Source organism: Nelusetta ayraudi, unplaced genomic scaffold, assembly GCF_046127955.1.
Source record: "Nelusetta ayraudi isolate G7.1 ecotype Tasmania unplaced genomic scaffold, CSIRO-AGI_Nayr_v1 ptg000011l, whole genome shotgun sequence".
Classification (NCBI taxonomy): Eukaryota; Metazoa; Chordata; class Actinopteri; order Tetraodontiformes; family Monacanthidae; genus Nelusetta; species Nelusetta ayraudi.
This window is the reverse complement of record NW_027466061.1, coordinates 9,144,317-9,160,284: the sequence shown is the minus strand read 5'-3', so window position 1 is coordinate 9,160,284 and position 15,968 is coordinate 9,144,317. Positions and strand designations below refer to the sequence as shown.

At 46.6% G+C, this 15,968-nt stretch overlaps 2 protein-coding genes across 4 annotated transcripts; one reads left to right on the top strand and one right to left on the bottom strand.

Annotated features, from left to right (window-relative positions):
* Window positions 1–774: 774 nt before the first annotated feature.
* Window positions 775–6,255, bottom strand: trim110 (tripartite motif containing 110). 2 transcript variants are annotated; one of them, XM_076020580.1, is made up of 8 exons: window positions 5,815–6,255; window positions 4,622–5,157; window positions 4,434–4,529; window positions 4,053–4,286; window positions 3,786–3,808; window positions 3,527–3,672; window positions 2,588–2,859; window positions 775–1,603 (listed from the first exon to the last, which is right to left on the bottom strand). In XM_076020580.1, exons 2-8 carry the CDS (start codon window positions 5,108–5,110, stop codon window positions 1,331–1,333), a joined length of 1,533 nt encoding a protein of 510 aa, XP_075876695.1. In that variant the 5' UTR covers window positions 5,111–5,157; window positions 5,815–6,255; the 3' UTR covers window positions 775–1,330. The 2 variants fall into 2 exon arrangements, with proteins under 2 accessions (XP_075876695.1, XP_075876694.1); XM_076020579.1 differs by having other exon boundaries at window positions 4,622–5,910; window positions 6,001–6,255.
* An 891-nt stretch (window positions 6,256–7,146) lies between these two features.
* sall2 (spalt-like transcription factor 2) lies at window positions 7,147–15,890 on the top strand. Of its 2 annotated transcripts, none has more exons than XM_076020578.1 (3): window positions 7,147–7,513; window positions 10,689–14,503; window positions 14,675–15,890. In XM_076020578.1, exons 2-3 carry the CDS (start codon window positions 11,009–11,011, stop codon window positions 14,969–14,971), a joined length of 3,792 nt encoding a protein of 1,263 aa, XP_075876693.1. In that variant the 5' UTR covers window positions 7,147–7,513; window positions 10,689–11,008; the 3' UTR covers window positions 14,972–15,890. The 2 variants fall into 2 exon arrangements, with proteins under 2 accessions (XP_075876693.1, XP_075876692.1); XM_076020577.1 differs by lacking the exon at window positions 7,147–7,513 and adding an exon at window positions 8,658–9,201.
* The last annotated feature ends 78 nt before the right edge of the window (window positions 15,891–15,968 follow it).

Sequence of the window (15,968 nt, the reverse complement as noted above, 5' to 3'; positions counted from 1 at the left end):
TTTTTATATAGCAGCAACAGGAAAGACACCTCTTTAGTTTGAATTAAACTTATATCATGTCTCTGAGGAAAAAGAAAAAACTTGATTGGAAAACTAAGCAAATTGTCGATGAAATAAACTCAAAACCTTCACACAAACGTTTTTGCAGCATAGCAGAGGAAGCATTCAAAGTTAAAGCAGTTAGCGCAAGATAAGTGATCACCTGTTTCCGTCTGAACTGTCCCGTCTTCCATAGCAGGTGATGTCAGATGTTTACCCCTCTAAATTAGGAGACACTACGGTGACAAAATAAATCCCCCGCTCTTCTTCCTCTGTTACATTCTCTCGCAGCGGCGCCGTCAGCCTGAGTGTGCAGAGTGAGCTCTGATCTATCTCTCCAACTCCCTCTCTCTCTCTCTCTTCCTCCCTCCCTCTCTTCTTCTCTCCCCCTGCCATCCTCTTTTCCGTCTGCCTTGCTCTCACCCTCTGTGTTGCATCCACCCACTCACTTCTACGGCAAAAAAATAAGGGAGAGGGAAAAAAGTGAGAGCATAATTGGGCGTCTGTGAAAGAGCAGAGCTAACGATTGAGCGGCAGTGCCTTCTTTTTTTCAAATTATTACTGTGACATCCATTCAAATCAGTGTGCTTCTCCCGGCATCCTCAGACATGATCAAACACTCACAGCATCCCGGGAAAACAATTACACTGCCGGTGTTTTCTGGGGTTAGGTAGTTTGTCGGACTGGGAAAAAGCAAGGATTGATCCCTCAGTTCCAAGTTGTTTTTTCTGTCTGTTTTGTTTCTGTTGGTTTTTCTTTTTGCATTTCAGCAATTATAAAAGAAGCGGCCAGACCAGATCCAGAAGATACACAAAAAGATACACAAAAAACAGCTAATGACGCAGGCTTAAATATGCAAAAATAAAATATGGTTTCCCGAGAGTAAGCAGTCAGGCCTCAGAAGCATCCCGGAAACATGCATCCAGGAAAATAACTTTTCCTCATACCCAACGCCTTTCAGACCCTGTCATATCTATCACCAAGAATTAATAATCACTTAATAGTTTCACCACATTGTTACAAAGAACATTCATAAAACTCATTGTTGCCCTTTTTTTTGTTGCTTCAAAGCAGCCCTTCTTGTTTGCCTCCCGTCTCCCTGTGTTCACTCATCCGATGCTCATTCTGTCCTTTTACCGACAGCGATCGTTCCAACGTCAGGGTCACCGGATCGCGGGTTTAGCAGAGAGACATCAGAGAGCATTGCTTGTTTTCGGTCTTGGCAGCGAGGACGCGAATCGTCTCGGGCGCTCTCGGCAATTCCTCGTGTCTTGCGTGTCTCGTCTGCTCTTCAGGCCTTGACGACGATGGAGATGCGACTGTTGAGCTCCGCCTTGTAGAGTCCGAAGCCCAAGCACAGCGGCTTGGTGAAAGTGGTGGAGAAGGTGTGGAGGTGGGTCAGGCTGCTGTTCGGCCCCACCTCGGAGAAGGTGATGGTGCCGGCGCTGTAGTCCGCGGCCACGGCCACCCGGTTGCCGCGCATTTGGTGTGCGAGGCGGGTCTTCCTGCGGTTGTGCCAGGCGGCCAGCTTCTTGTCGTGCTGCTGCGTCAAACTCCATGATAGCTGCAAGTTTCAAACAAAGGCATTTTTTGTTGTTGTTGTTGTCGTTTAAAAAAAAAAAAAAAAAACACGGTTGGGACCCAACACAGTATTTGTACTCTGAGCTACAACATTCCTTAGTGACTCTCAAAATATCCCAGTTAATGCAAAATTCACTTTGCCAGTCTCTCTTTCTCTCTCTCCCTCTCTTTTGTTGTTACTCAAAACCCAGAAATGAGAAAAGCAGATCCTTCTCCTCCCATGCTTGCTCCACTGTACAGTGTATGTAAAAATGAGTTCTAAAAATCAGCCCTTTGTTATGCCACAAAGGTCACTGATACCTCTACCATTTTAATGCCAACACACCCATTCAGGCCTTATTTCTGTCTTCTGACATCAGCTCTCTTTTGTCCCCTTCCAAACATGAGGAAGTTTTGGCAGGGAACTATAATTTAGTAGTGGTGTGAAGCAGCAAACAGAGGGATAAATTATATTTAAAAATCTGGATATAGCTATATCTACAGAGTTTTATAGATCCAAAATCCAACCACTGCAACTCAATCAATCAATCTCTCTATCAACTTTTATTTGTACAGGGCTAAATCACTACCAAAGGCGTCTCAAAGCGCTTTGTATAATCAGAAGAAAACCAACTGGGTCCTCAAGAGCAAGCAAGGTGTCAAAGTGGCCAGGAAAAACTCCCCTGTGGGAAGAAACCTAGAGCAGAGCCAGACTCCAGGGGGCGCTCATCTGCTCTGACCAGTTGGGGTAAAAAGGAAACACAAAAAAACGTAGAGAGAGATATATAGAGACAGAAGTAGAAGTAGTCAGAGTGGCAGACAGGCCATAGTGAGATGCAGGGTGAAAAACAAAGCTCTCATAATTTAGATGCAGATATTTAAAAATAAAAAATTCAATTATAGAAATACAGAAGGGCATGCATAGGTGCATGACATATATAAATAAACATGTATATGAATAAATGTATATGAAAAATGGAACTTATACCTTGTTGATGCCAAAGGCGTTGCCCTCTTTCCCCTTCCGTCCGATGCTCCTGTAGCAAACACCGATGTCCCAGAATCCCTCGGCCTCCACCTCCCAGTAGTGAGTCCCCGAGGAGAAGGTCTGGACGGTGAGGACCTGCGGCCAGTGGTCAAAGCGCTCGTGGTGAAAGGCACAGGGCAGGCGACTGGTCACCCGGGCCACTGAGCGCAGGTCGTCGGAGATGCTGAGCAGAGGGTGAGCCGTGTTGGTGTCCAGGGTCAGAGGGCTAGTCACTGAGCAGGAGGGACAGCGGATCGCCTTAAATATGTGGGTTAAAAATGTGCTTATACAACACAGTGGTTTTTCTCTCTCCGCATGACTTGTGAAATATTTTCTGTTCTGTGCGCCCACGTGGTGTTAGAATGCACATGCACACAGTCTGTGTTCACCCACACAAGAAAAAAAACATCACGTTCACCCCATTTTCTAGCATCAAGTAGCCATTTTTCAGATAATCCAAACAGAAAAAATTGTTCTGACTGTATCGGCGCCCAAGAAATAAACTTCAATTGACAGCATGAGTCTATTTGGATTGGTCTGAAAAGTCTATCTGCTTCATTCATTTGAAGACATTGATTTTTCATCTTGTTGTTTAGCACAATTAATAAACTAAAATCTCTTGCAACCTCCTGAAAATGGCACTTAGTCGTTTGTTTACAGCTTCTGGCTAAAACCGATGATATGTTGGGGCTTCCGCAAGTCGCTAAGCGGGCATAAACAAAGAAGCATCAAGATATCAAGCCTCTCTGTGACATCACAAAGGGCTGATTGCCAGAACTTAACATTTCAGCACACACTTTCTGAAAAGTGGAGCCAGCCAGTGGAGTAAAGGCTGGACCTTTCTCATTTGTGGCCAGACAGGCGAAAAGGGTGACTGTGTGTCACCAATAAGACACTCACGGAGCTCCCTCTTGAGTTCACTCAGGCAGCGCAGCGTGGAGGTGATGAAGTCTCGATACTTGCTCTCTATATCCTCCAAGATGTGTTTCCTGTCCAGACTGATGGTTTCAGGCACATACATTGGGCTGTTCAGGTCAGCCAGCAGTCTGCAACACAAATGTGTCACAATTTCTAAACTTTTGTACTCGATCACTGCCGAAGAGATTAAGCCATAAAAATGTATTGTTGCTTTTTTTTAAAGTTTGATTTCCAGACTTACTTTGTGTCCTCTGATTGAAATGCCTGAGGAGAGAAAAGTTACAAAAAAATTAGTTGAGAAACATTCACACAAAATTAATTGAGAAACATTCACACAAAATTAATTGAAAGTTCATGTAGTTTCGTCAAAGATGAATTTACCCTCTTACATGTTAACAAATTCAGTGCAAATGTGATGGAATAATTCACGCTACAGCCATCCATCAACCCGTCTATCAATCCTCTCTCTATCAATGGTTTGCTTTTTGATGACATTTTGAAGTCTCACCCAGATGAGCAGGAAGGGGTCGGACTCTGCCAGCAGAGAGCTAAGGTAGTGCTGGATGCTGATCGTCTGGCTCATGTCCTCCTTCACCCTGGAGCAGTCCTGGTGAACCCTCTCTGTCACCTGCTGCCTCTCCCTCTTGGTGATGTCCCTCAGAGCAAACGCCAGGTTCTTCACCTGGACCTGCAGATCCAAGTTCAGCCGCTCCACCTGGGTGTCGTCCTGCTTCAGTGAGTCCTTAAACAGAGAGAAAAAAATCACGACCAATGATCTCTGGTTGGTGGCTGAGCTAGTTTGCGCGTCCGTCACGCGTGGTTCTCGAGTTTAGGCTGCAGTTAAATTTGACTGTTTACTCTGGATGTGTACTTTCACAGTTTCACTCACAGCCATGGTGGAATCGATGTTCTCGTGCTCTTTGATGATTTTCTCTCCATTTTTCAGCTTCTCTTCTGCTTTGATGAGCAGGGTCTGCAGAATGACCTGCGTAGGGATCCCCCATGCCGAGCAAGGAAAACCAATCATACAAACACATAGAATGTGCGCGCGTCTGTTTGAATGTTTTTCCTACTGACCTTCAGGTCGTCCTCCACCTGTTTCAGCGCCTTCACCTTGTGCTGGGCGTGGCCTCCCTCCAGCAGACAGTCGCCGCACACGTACAGCCTCTCATCGGCGCAGTAGTAGCGCAGGATCTCCGAGTGGGCCGGGCAGCGTCTCTGGGAGAGGTCGCCCAGCGGGTCCACCAGCAGGTGGGAGCTGAACGCCGGCCTCTCCAGGTGGGGCTGCAGGTGCTCGGCGCACAGGGACACCTCGCATCGCAGGCACGTCTTCACAGCCAGCGGAGGCTGCGCGTCCTCGGCGGCGGGAGGGCAGCAGTCGCACACCACCCCACAGCGCTCCTCCTGGCACTGGGAGCAGGTGAAGCGGCATTTCCCGTCGCTGTGTTCGCTCCAGGCTTCGCGGATGCAGGCCGGGCAGAAGCTGTGGCCACAGGGCAGCGGGTGGACCTGGGTGAAGGTGTCTCGGCACACGGAGCAAGTGAGCTCCTCTTCCAGGGAGGCCATGGTGGGCGGGGAGCAGGGCGGGGATCTTGGATGCTGGAAACTGGTATCTAGACACAAACAGCTTAACAGAGACAGCTAGACGGGGAGAAAGCACGGCACTACCTGGCTGTTACATGTGTGAATCGCTGAAGCCAACCTGCTGGAAAGTGGTGGCAACGTGGGAAGTCTTTATTTCACTCCCTCACACCAGTAATCCTGCCTTCTGTGCTCTATGAATAGCATACTTAACCATGGAGGCTCTAACACTCGGCAAATGTGCAGTAAAGAGGCCGAAGTGGTGGCGAATGGAGGAAAACCTCCAGGGCCATTCACCACTGATGTAGAAAATGGGCCAAAAAAGACGGCATCGATTTTTTTTTTTTTAATTACGACCTCTTACCCATGCAAACTTGCTTTAAGTTGAAAAAAGTGATGAAAGTTTAATCCATTAATCATTAAGAAATTAGGAAAAAAAAAGAGCTGCAGCTGATTGGAATACATATTAGAATTGAAGTGTGAAAGCGGTGACCCTGATTGAGCGCCTGAAGTGAACACCGACCGGAGCAGCAGAGGATCAGGAGATCATCCTTGACCGCTTGTTGGCCCGATTTACTGCAGCCCTCAGCCGTTTGTACCTGGCTACGAGCCCTTATCGGACTGGGCTAAACGCCAGAAATATTACTGTTCTTGTCAGAAAGAGCTGTGACTAAAGCAAACTGTCCTACCTGTTAGAGTCCTGGAATATTCAGAGTGAGGCCATCGCTGAGCTTGCTCGTGGTGTGCCTGGCCTGTCTTTAGAGGCTAATCCCCACAGATTGCCCCTTCTCCCTCTCTCTCTCTCTCTCTCTCACACACACACACACACACACACACACACACACACACACACACACACACACACATGCACACACACACACACACACACACACACACACACACACACACACACACACACACAGTTGCATTGCTTTACCCATTGCACCACCTCCAAAGGTCACATGATCCTGGCGTGGAATGAGACAAAGAAGAAATTTATGAGGACTGAGAGAGAGGCATAATCTAATATCACCGTGGTATGATATGGTTTAGCATATAGTTTGGCATTTGTTTTTTTTATTTTGTTTAAGCAAAATTCACTATGCTTGTGTTTTCTAGCATGTATATGTGTCTCGAGTGTAAAAACAAAAAACGAATTTTGAGTTTCGTCTTCATTCAAAATATTTACCTCTGGTTTGTTTTATTTAAACGTTCGTACCACAAAAAAATCAGAATCCCTCCTTTTTTGTCTTCGAGCGACACCTAGTGGCAATATTGGTGAAATAAAAGAAATGAACCCTAAAGGCAGACAAGGTGGGACGTCCAGTGAATACAGTGATGACAGGACCATATGTGGCAGAGGTACAAACCGAGCCAATGAATTCCACTTCCTGCACTGTGTCCGCCCCACGAGGAGCTTCTTCTTCATCATCACAGAGCATGTGTGTCCACAATAACAAAATTCAAAGGCTTCTTGTGTGGAATGGGTTGGATTGGATTGCTGTTAAGGCCTGGCACTGTGAACTTTCCACCTTTTGGGTCAAATAATCCATGTGGCCCGTGGCGAACCACGTCCAGTATCTCGAAGAGTCTATGATTAAATGTGTGCGTGTGTTTAATACAATACGTGAAAAACTACAACACATTGTATGCCTATTGTGTTAGGAGTGCTTGGCAGTATTTGTCTACCTAGTAAATCTCCATCCACTGTCTGTCTGTCTGTCTGCTCCAGCCCCTGTGCGTGCGTGAGATGCGCGCTGAGAGTCAATGTGAAGGTAAACGTGGCCACTGTTTCCCAGAAGGCCGTCTGGCGGAGAGGGCCATTAATTATAGGAGACAGGCAGACAGACAGACATACAGACAGGGCAGCCAAGCCGACAGACAGGCAGACGGTACCGCAGAGAGCGCAGACAGGCCTGACAGGACAGGAGCAGGCCCGACGCACACAAAGGGAAGACGGAGGAGCGCGACGCCACTAGAACGAACAAACGAAAGAAAGAAAGAAAGAAAGAAAGAAAGAAAGAAAAAAAAAAACACACACGCACACTACAACAACCGTGCCATCCCCGAAGCGTGTACGCAGCGCATCTCGGACAGACTGTGAATTAATTCATCGTCGCCTGAAAAAAAAAAAAAAAAAAAAAAATCTCAAGCACACTTAAATGTGGGGGGAAAATAGAGGCGATTTACGACGAGGGGATAAATAATTGAAACATGCGGCTGTCCGACTGCGCATCCCTGCTAGTGAGAAGGGAAGTGCTGCGCCAGTGTCCCGGCTGAGAGACGGAGCCGAGCTCACCCAACGTCACCTCCAAAGCCTCTCCCCTCCTCCTCCTCCTCTTCCTCGTCACTGTAAGAGCCAGGGGGAAAACCATTTCTTCCACCACGGTAAGTTGCGGGGTTTTTTTGTACGTTTTTGTTTTTAATAAAAACGGGGGTTTGGTTGTGTCGACGACGAGCGGCCTAAGGAGGAAATGCACATCCGGGAATGTGCGCCGGGGGGTGTTTCTTTTCTCGTAGAAGTCATAATATTTTATGAATCATAACTTGTTATGATGCGGGAGCGCGCCTGACGTGCAACAGGTCGTCGTACAGTACGCGGGGACGCGCGTCTTGCTGCCGTGTTTTTAGCCTCGTTTGCCACCGTATGCTTCCCTGAAAGAGTCGCGTGCGTGGTTTACGACGGCTTGGCACGAGGGGGAAAATAGGAAAGGCAAATTAGAGCCTCGCTTAAAAAAAAAAGATATATGTTATTGCATTTTCACTGTGCGGTAATTGCGAACAGGTCTTTATGGTGTTTTATTTTTGTTTTGATTTTTGGACGCTTGTGTGTGTTTGTTCAAGAAAAAAAAATATTTTTAAAAAAATATGTTAGTAATATTATTTAGCCACTGGATATGTTTACATTGAAAGGTGCCGCTGAAGACGCTACTGCAAGACCGTTTAAATTGAAATATTCGCTATTATTCCCAATTCCTGTCATGGCGCGAAGAGACTTCCCGTAACGTCTCGGAGTGTTTACCACCCAGTCCGTGCCTGGCATAGTCAGAAAGGTTGGGAGGAAAAAGACTGTCCTATCATTCTGACTTCTTCGTCCTCTATTTTCTCGTGGCAAGCAGCCGGTGTCGAGGGCGAACAAGGCGGCATTGTGCCCCCAGTCATCGGCTTCGTGTGCCAGAGAGGCTCTCGGAGGGTGATGCTCACTCAGCTGTGCTCTCTCAACGCCATTGTTACAAGAAAATTCCACCTCGTGTTTACCGGAGCTCACACACTCGGGAGCCTGGTCCGAGGGGGCGTCGCTGAAACCATGTCACACGGCGATAATTCCATTTATTATTATGGAGTAAGATTAAATCGAGCAGCGATCGACTTCTGAGCCCACCCCCTTTCTGCGCGCAGATTTGCGCGTGTCTGGTGTGTGCTATAATTGTTGTTTTCAGCGTGTTTTTTTTTTTTCCTCCAATTTTTTTTTATATATATATATATATTTTTTTTAGCTTTGTAGGATGATTTTACCGTACGCTTAATGAGAGCTGGCGTTGTGTGATGAACTTGAACGCTTGTGTGAGGAGGATTTGCTGAAGAAAGGCAGCGGACTCTTGGCTAGGAAGGAGCGGCGTTCACTCGCCATTTGAATGCAAAGTAGTGGGTGAACAAGTGAGCTGTGTGCGCGCGTGTATTTTTGTGTGCGCGTGCGTCTGAGCTTCTCTGTGTGTGTGTGTGTGTCTCAGGGTAAGAAAGAGAAGAAAGAAGGGGGCAATGGTGAGTTATGAGAAAGGGAACACTTGTGGAAAGAAACTGTCACATGGCACTTTTTTCACTGACTCACGATGCAGCCACATTCACTCAGCCAGAAGTATCCTGTGTCCCATTCCAGAAGATAAAGCCTTAGTTTTTTTTGTTTGTTTGTTTTTAAAGCCAAAACTTTAAATGTATTTAAAGTAACACTTGCCTTTCCATAGTGTGTAAGTAGATAGTACGGAAGAGCAAAAAAATTGGCAAATGCGCTCCAAACTGCAGAATCATGTCCCGTCGGAAACAGAAACGACCCCAGCAGCTTATGAGCCTGACCTTTGGTGAGTGCCGTTCACTTGAACTTGGTGAGCAGAATGCTGTCTTGTCACAAGGACTCATAGCTAACATGGAATTGGAGATTTAGGTTCAAGGGCATCAGTTTTTAATAAGTGTAAAGAGAGCAGTGAATGGTTTGGTGTCTTGCTTGATGGTGTGTTAATTGTGTTTCTCAATATAACTGCATTGATTCTTTGGCTTGTAAAGCTGGACTGTAATTTATAGGCTATATTTCAGATTTAAAGTGAAACACTATTGTAATCTAGTGCCTAATGCAAAATACAACTAAGCATTGCCGATTATTGCTCATCAAATGTCTTGAATGATGTCGGCAGTGTAGCCATTGGAAGTCTTCTCTGCCTTCCTTCCCAGGTTCAGTGACACAAACCACCCAGAATAAGGGAATGTTTGCAAAGAACCCCAGAGAATAACTGGTGAAAAATTAAAAAATCAGAACTAAATAAGTTGAATTGAATGCTAAGTGCTTGGTAGAAATAAAGTGATGTGTTATAATTTTTAAACTAAGTTCTAAGGTTAGGTAGAATTAGACCTTGTTGTACCCTTCCAGGCACTGTTGTGAAAACACAAAAACTGCAATGTCTACTTTTTGATGACTTATCGATCCAGTAACAATTTAAGTTAAGAGTGCATGTTTTTGTGTGCATGAACTTTAATGTGCTTTCAAAGCATTTGCTTTTGGGTGGGTACGTTTCAGTCAGTTTGGACCATCTGTTTCAAGATGTTAAGCTCCTTTGTTGATGGTCCATGAGCCATCATGTTGAGCTGTTTGTTGTCTTTACTCCACCTCTCTTCCTTTGCCGAACTCTAAACCGTATCAGGAATTTGACCTACGAGGGTTTAATGTCAAGTCCATCCACCAACCGGAGACCCGGTACAGTGTCCAGTACACGACCGTGGCCAAAGTGCCCGGGTTCTCGGGTCCCTGGGTGCTCTTAAGGAGATGAAAGAAAAAACAGATTGAATGGACGAATAAATGAAAAGAGAGGGGCACTGACAAGTGTCTGTGTGGATGTGCCTTCTTTTCATGGGTGGGGGGTTGAGGGAGTGAGTTAAAGTCCATTGTCTGTTGCGTGTTGCCCTGGAAACAAGGTAGGCCCCCCTATGGGTTGGCTGTGTGTTCTTGCAGATCAGTAGAGTGTGTGTGTGTGTGTGTGTGTGTGTGTGTGTGTGTGTGTGTGTGTGTGTGTGTGTGTGTGTGTGTGTGTGTGTGTGTGTGTGTGTGTGTGGCAGCGAGTTGACAGTGGTGGTCCCTCTCCCTTTGATGAGAATAGACAGGACAAAGAGGAAAAGAAGGCAATTGGTTGAAGCTCAACCCCACGATTAAGAACAACAGAATGCTTCCATTTCCATGTATTCCACTAAATTTTAGATGCAATTACTGTTTTTTACTTTGTGTATTTTTAGTTTTCTGTATTAAGCATGCACAAAATGACAATGTGAAATTCATTTCCCCCCCTTTCTATTTGTATAGATGACAACTTGGCAGTGAAGGCACAATTCTTTCCGTGTACCCAGGATTCTTGTTTGGACACTACATCCTCCTCCTTTCAAGGACTCCAACTGTCCCTATCTCAGACCTTCTCCCATCCCACTGAGTGTCCACTGCTTTTTTGTTCAAAGGGCCAGTCCCTTCACCAGCCCCATAGAGAACACAAACCCTTCCCCTCTTCGGACCGCCCTTCTTTTTCTCCTCTCTCTTCAAAAACCCAACCCCGACTTCCCCCTCAACTGTCTGCTTGTGATCCAACATCTTCAACAAGTGCCCTCATTCACCCATCCCAAAGCACACTTATGGCCTCTCCAAAATTAGGGCTTTCAGCCACAACCTCCACCTCTTCGTCTTCCTCCTCATCCTCTGCGTCTCTGTGTCCTCCGCCACACCCTGGGAGCCCCAGTCGTGTGCCTGAGGGTCCTCCAAGCCCTGTTACGCCCATACCTAGTCCAGGAGTAATGTCTGCCTCCACTGCGCCATCTAGGACCCAATTAAGCATTGCCCTGATCCTGGAAGAGCTGCGGGTGCTGCAGCAAAGGCAGATTCATCAAATGCAGATAACAGAGGATATCTGCAGACAGGTGCTGCGCCTCGGAGGAGCCTCCTATTCCATAGATACACCTACTCAGCATCTCCTTTCTCCTCTGCCTCAGCTCTGCCTGGAGGGCAACAAAAGGGCAGCAAGTCCGACAATGCAGTCAAATACACCCCAGTCCTCAACCTCAGTGACTCCTCTCCTCACATGTTTTTCCTCCCTGCTACCACCGCACTCTGCCGACAAAAACACTAAGTCTGGCAGTACCTTATCCCAAATCCTGCAGCCACAAAAGCCCAAGACTGAGGGAAATGGAAACCATGACTACTTAAATGTCAGTTCTCGATCTTCAGCTCCTTCGACCTCCTCCAGTGCTGCCATGTCGATGACATCCACCTCCTATCCAAACACACTGTCTCCTGTGATGCCCAAAGGCTATCTTAATGAAAAATCCCCAAATTCCTCAGCTGGTGTGCAAGTCGGACGGTCACTTCTAAACCCATCACTCTCCAGATCAGTATCTGGGGCAGCAAACTCACACCATTCTTTGCAGTCTGTTTCTGGAATTATAGACTGTTCCACTGCATTCAGCTCAACCAACACTGGCCGCCTCCAACATGCCTGCCGCTTCTGTGGCAAACTGTTTAGCAGCGACTCTGGCCTTCAGATTCATTTGCGCTCACACACAGGGGAACGACCATACCAGTGTCCGGTGTGCCTCAGTCGCTTCACCACTAGAGGCAACCTCAAGGTGCATTTCCTTCGACACCGCGAGCAGAACCCGGAACTATCGCTTTCACTCCTGCCACCCTCTTTGTTTGGGGTAGCATTAGGAACGCCTGCGAGACTGGATATGGGCCAAGCATTGTCCAGCGGTAGTGGTACTTGTGGTATGAATAATAATCCTAACAAGCCAAAAAGCAGGACTGAGGATGAAACATGTGGAGATGCATCAGATGCTGGTGGTGCTGGCTTTTCTCTTGGAGCCTCTGGGGGTCCTACCCCTTCGACCCTACCTTTGGCTCCTAGTGTGGATTTAGCTCTGATTTCGCACTCTCTCCTGCAGCTCAATAGGGTGGCAGCAGTAGCTGCTGCAGCCTCCATCTCCTCTGGCTCACCACACTTGACCTCCTCGTCTTCAGCCTCCACATCATCTTTAGTTACCTCCCTCCTCTCCAGCCCTTCCCTTTCCTCATCCACCGCCCTTACTGAGTTAATCAAAGGTGCTAAACAACAGCACTTTGATGAGAACACACCCCCACACGCACCAATACTTTCGCCTGCGGAATACTCCCAGCTGGCCCACCTTCCTAAACTGCTTTTACCATCTCTCTCTACCGCTTCCCCCTCCACTGCTGGACACTCATCCCTCTACAATCATCCAGCTTTAGGCCTACTACGCTCCTCTCTACCATCAAAACCTGCTTCCCTTCAACCATCTACTTCTAGCCATTCCCAGCTTCCATGCAGCTTCTCTTCCTTTCCCAAAGTCCAGGGTCAACTTTCTGCCAGTACAGCCTCTCTTCCTTCCACTGTGTCTACTTCCATTCCTACATCTGAAACCTCCAAGCTTCAGAGACTAGTGGAGAAGCTTGAAAAAGCACCCTCCAGCTCATCTTCCCCATGGATTTCTTCCTCTACGTCATCATCAATATTGGAGATGTTATCCAGCAGTACTGCTACCTTCCCAGCAAGATCAGCCAGTGGTTCTTTTACAAATGCTAGTACCTCTACCACTTACGTCATGGCCTCTCCACCAACGTCAACTCTTGCCTCAAGGTCAGACTTTAGCAATGAGATGTTGGCTGCCCTGGGCATCAGTGCTAGCGGAGCAAGAGCTATGGTTGGAGGCTTGTTACCATCATTTAACATTGCAGGACCTGCTTCCAACATCACAACTAATCAGTGTGGGGTGTGTTTACGGGTTCTGAGCTGTCCAAGAGCACTGCGTCTGCACCAAGCTACCCACCTGGGAGAACGTCCTTTTCCCTGTAAAATATGTGGCAGATCCTTTTCTACCAAAGGGAGCTTGCGTTCTCATGTGTCCACCCATCATTCCCGACTACCTAATGCACGTGTCCAAAACTCATGCCCACTGTGCCAGCGCAAGTTCACAAATGCCCTAGTGCTCCAGCATCATATCCGCATGCACCTTGGAGGACAGTTGCCTACAGATACGACGGAAGATTCTCCTCAAGAAATCCCAGCTGAATCCAATAACAAACCTTTGCCACCATCCCAGCCTCAGTCCAGTGACCCAAATGCTTCCCCTCGAAAAACACCTCCTCCACCAAGGGCCTCTGACAGTCCAGTGTCAAGCTCGCAGCTTCACTCCACATCTGATGATATTGGCGAAGTCTCTTTGAGCATGAAATCAGTTGAGTTTACCCAAAATCCCAGTAAATCTACATCTTCCAGTCCAGACCTTATCCCCCCTTCTGACCTTAGCCCTGACCCATCAATGAATCCAGCCACACAAACTCCATCACAGGGCATTGTAGAACCCCCAATACTATGCGTCAGTGCTCCCTTGCCAATTCCGAGAGGGCAAACTCCCCCAGTTGTCAAAGACAACCAAGTTGAACAGCAAGCCCAATGCAATGCTCTTTCCAAAACCAGCCCTCCGCCAATTCTGTCCCTTGTTACAAACACAACATCAACTCAAGCTATGGTATTGGAATGCAGAGAGGGTGAAGCATCTACCTCCTCTGATGCTTTTATTGGCCCTAGATCCAACCGGGAAGACCCTCAAAGCACACCAGTTCTTGAAACCCCTTTTGTCTTCACCTGCCCCAGTGCCTCATCTAATCTCACCCTTAGCCAAAACTCCAGTGCAACACTTTCTAAAGAAGGTGGCACTGTTTCTCCAAGGGGGCAGTCACCAGAACCCATGGAAGAAGACAAAGAACATATTGCTCCCCCAGAAACACAAACGCAGGACCAAATACCTGTGCCTGACGAGGACACCCAAGTAAAACCTTCAAACACTTCAGAGGATCCTGAAAAGATTGGCACTGAAACAATAGATATGTCAGACATCCCAGCTTCATTTGTAAGGGAGACACGCCAGAGTTTCCATTTTAATTCATATGGCAGGCAAGAAAAGGCTGAGAGTAGACCGGCTCAGAGTGGAGACCTGAATAGTTCTGTGTCCATCAGCCTAGCACCCACCCTCCCATCTCCGATGTCTCGTCCTGAGAAGAAGACCTATTGCTGCGCTGAGTGTGGAAAGGAGTATGCAAGTCGTAGTGGCTTGAAGGTAGGGGAAAATCAATGTTGCAATGATAATATTTATTGCAAGATGTTTTGAAGTTTTAGCTGTCATTCTGCCCTTTTCAAAGTGTTTGGCATTTAATGAGATCGACACAACCAAATATCAGATTTGTTATCTTTCTAAGCTGAACCTAACCACAGCCCATTGTTTCCCTAGGGACACATGAAACACCACAGTGGGGTAACCAAAACTCGTTCACAACCCAGAAGCAGTCGTTCCTCTGGAGACCATCTTCCCTCTGCAGCGTCGATGACTCCCTTAAACATTCATGCAACCAGGAGCACAACAGGTTTCTGGAACCAGTACCAGGTCTTCCTCAATGCTGGCGACAAGCCGATTGATAATCCAAGGTCTGTCGGCCAAGAAGAAATTGAACTGGCGGGGTCTACCAGATCTCAAATGGATCCTGGGGCTTCTGAATGCAAGGAGGGAGAGACCAGCAAGAGCTCATAACTCAAGTGAGCTATTGTGGTTAGACGATTATCTGGTGTTTCCAATCAGTGTTTACTAGTTATTGAAACTGTATATGCAGTTGCATCATATGGCTTCCTCAACAAATTTTAAGTAGCCTGTCAACTTGTTGTCAGAGTAACATGTTTGTGTGTTAAAGTTGTGATTCAACCAGCGTGGTTTGTCTGTGAGACTGGTATTGTGCAAATAAAGGTGAAAAATATTCAAGACGTAACAAATAAATCCAGTATTTATTGGATGAGGAAAAGTGAAACCGCCAGTATCACTGAAGGTGTTGAAGTTTGATGCTTGTTCTAAAAAAGTATGTATTTTGTATCAGTCTCTTTCATATCGGACATGATTATTTATTTTGAAGCGGTCAAATTGAAAAACATTTTTGATGTGACATCGGTATCCTGATGTCTGATTTGAGCTTATACCAGTTGAGGCCCAAACCGAAAGTCGCCCTATGTCATTTAGATAATATTCCTGAAGGTACAGAGGCGACAGAGGCGACAGAGGAAACTAGTCAGTGGTTTTGTTGAACTAAGTACTCTAACAAAGCCAAACAGGTCAACAAACTAGGGACTGTTTTGCAGTTTGTCTGCCACGTTGCGCTCCAGATGAACTGCTTACCCATGTCTTTGTGATTTTCCCCTACTTTGCTGTCCCTCCTCGACAGAACCACAGCTGCAGTGTTTGTAAACCCAACGAGGGTGTGGTCTTGTATGTGACCTTTGACCTAAAGCGTTGTGAGAACTATGATTGTTGTTTTGTCCAAAATTGATTGTCTGTAACACCCCCCCATCCCAACTACTAAACACTGCATATATACAGCATAAAGAGTATATATCAGAACTTTGTCTATGTCTGTTTGCTGTGACCTGTTCTTTCAGTATCTATGTATTAAAATACTTGGGAAAACAAAGTCTCGCTCACTCACTGAATGTTTAACCTGCCAACAGTAAGGTATTTTGGGCCAATCGTGATATTTTATAAT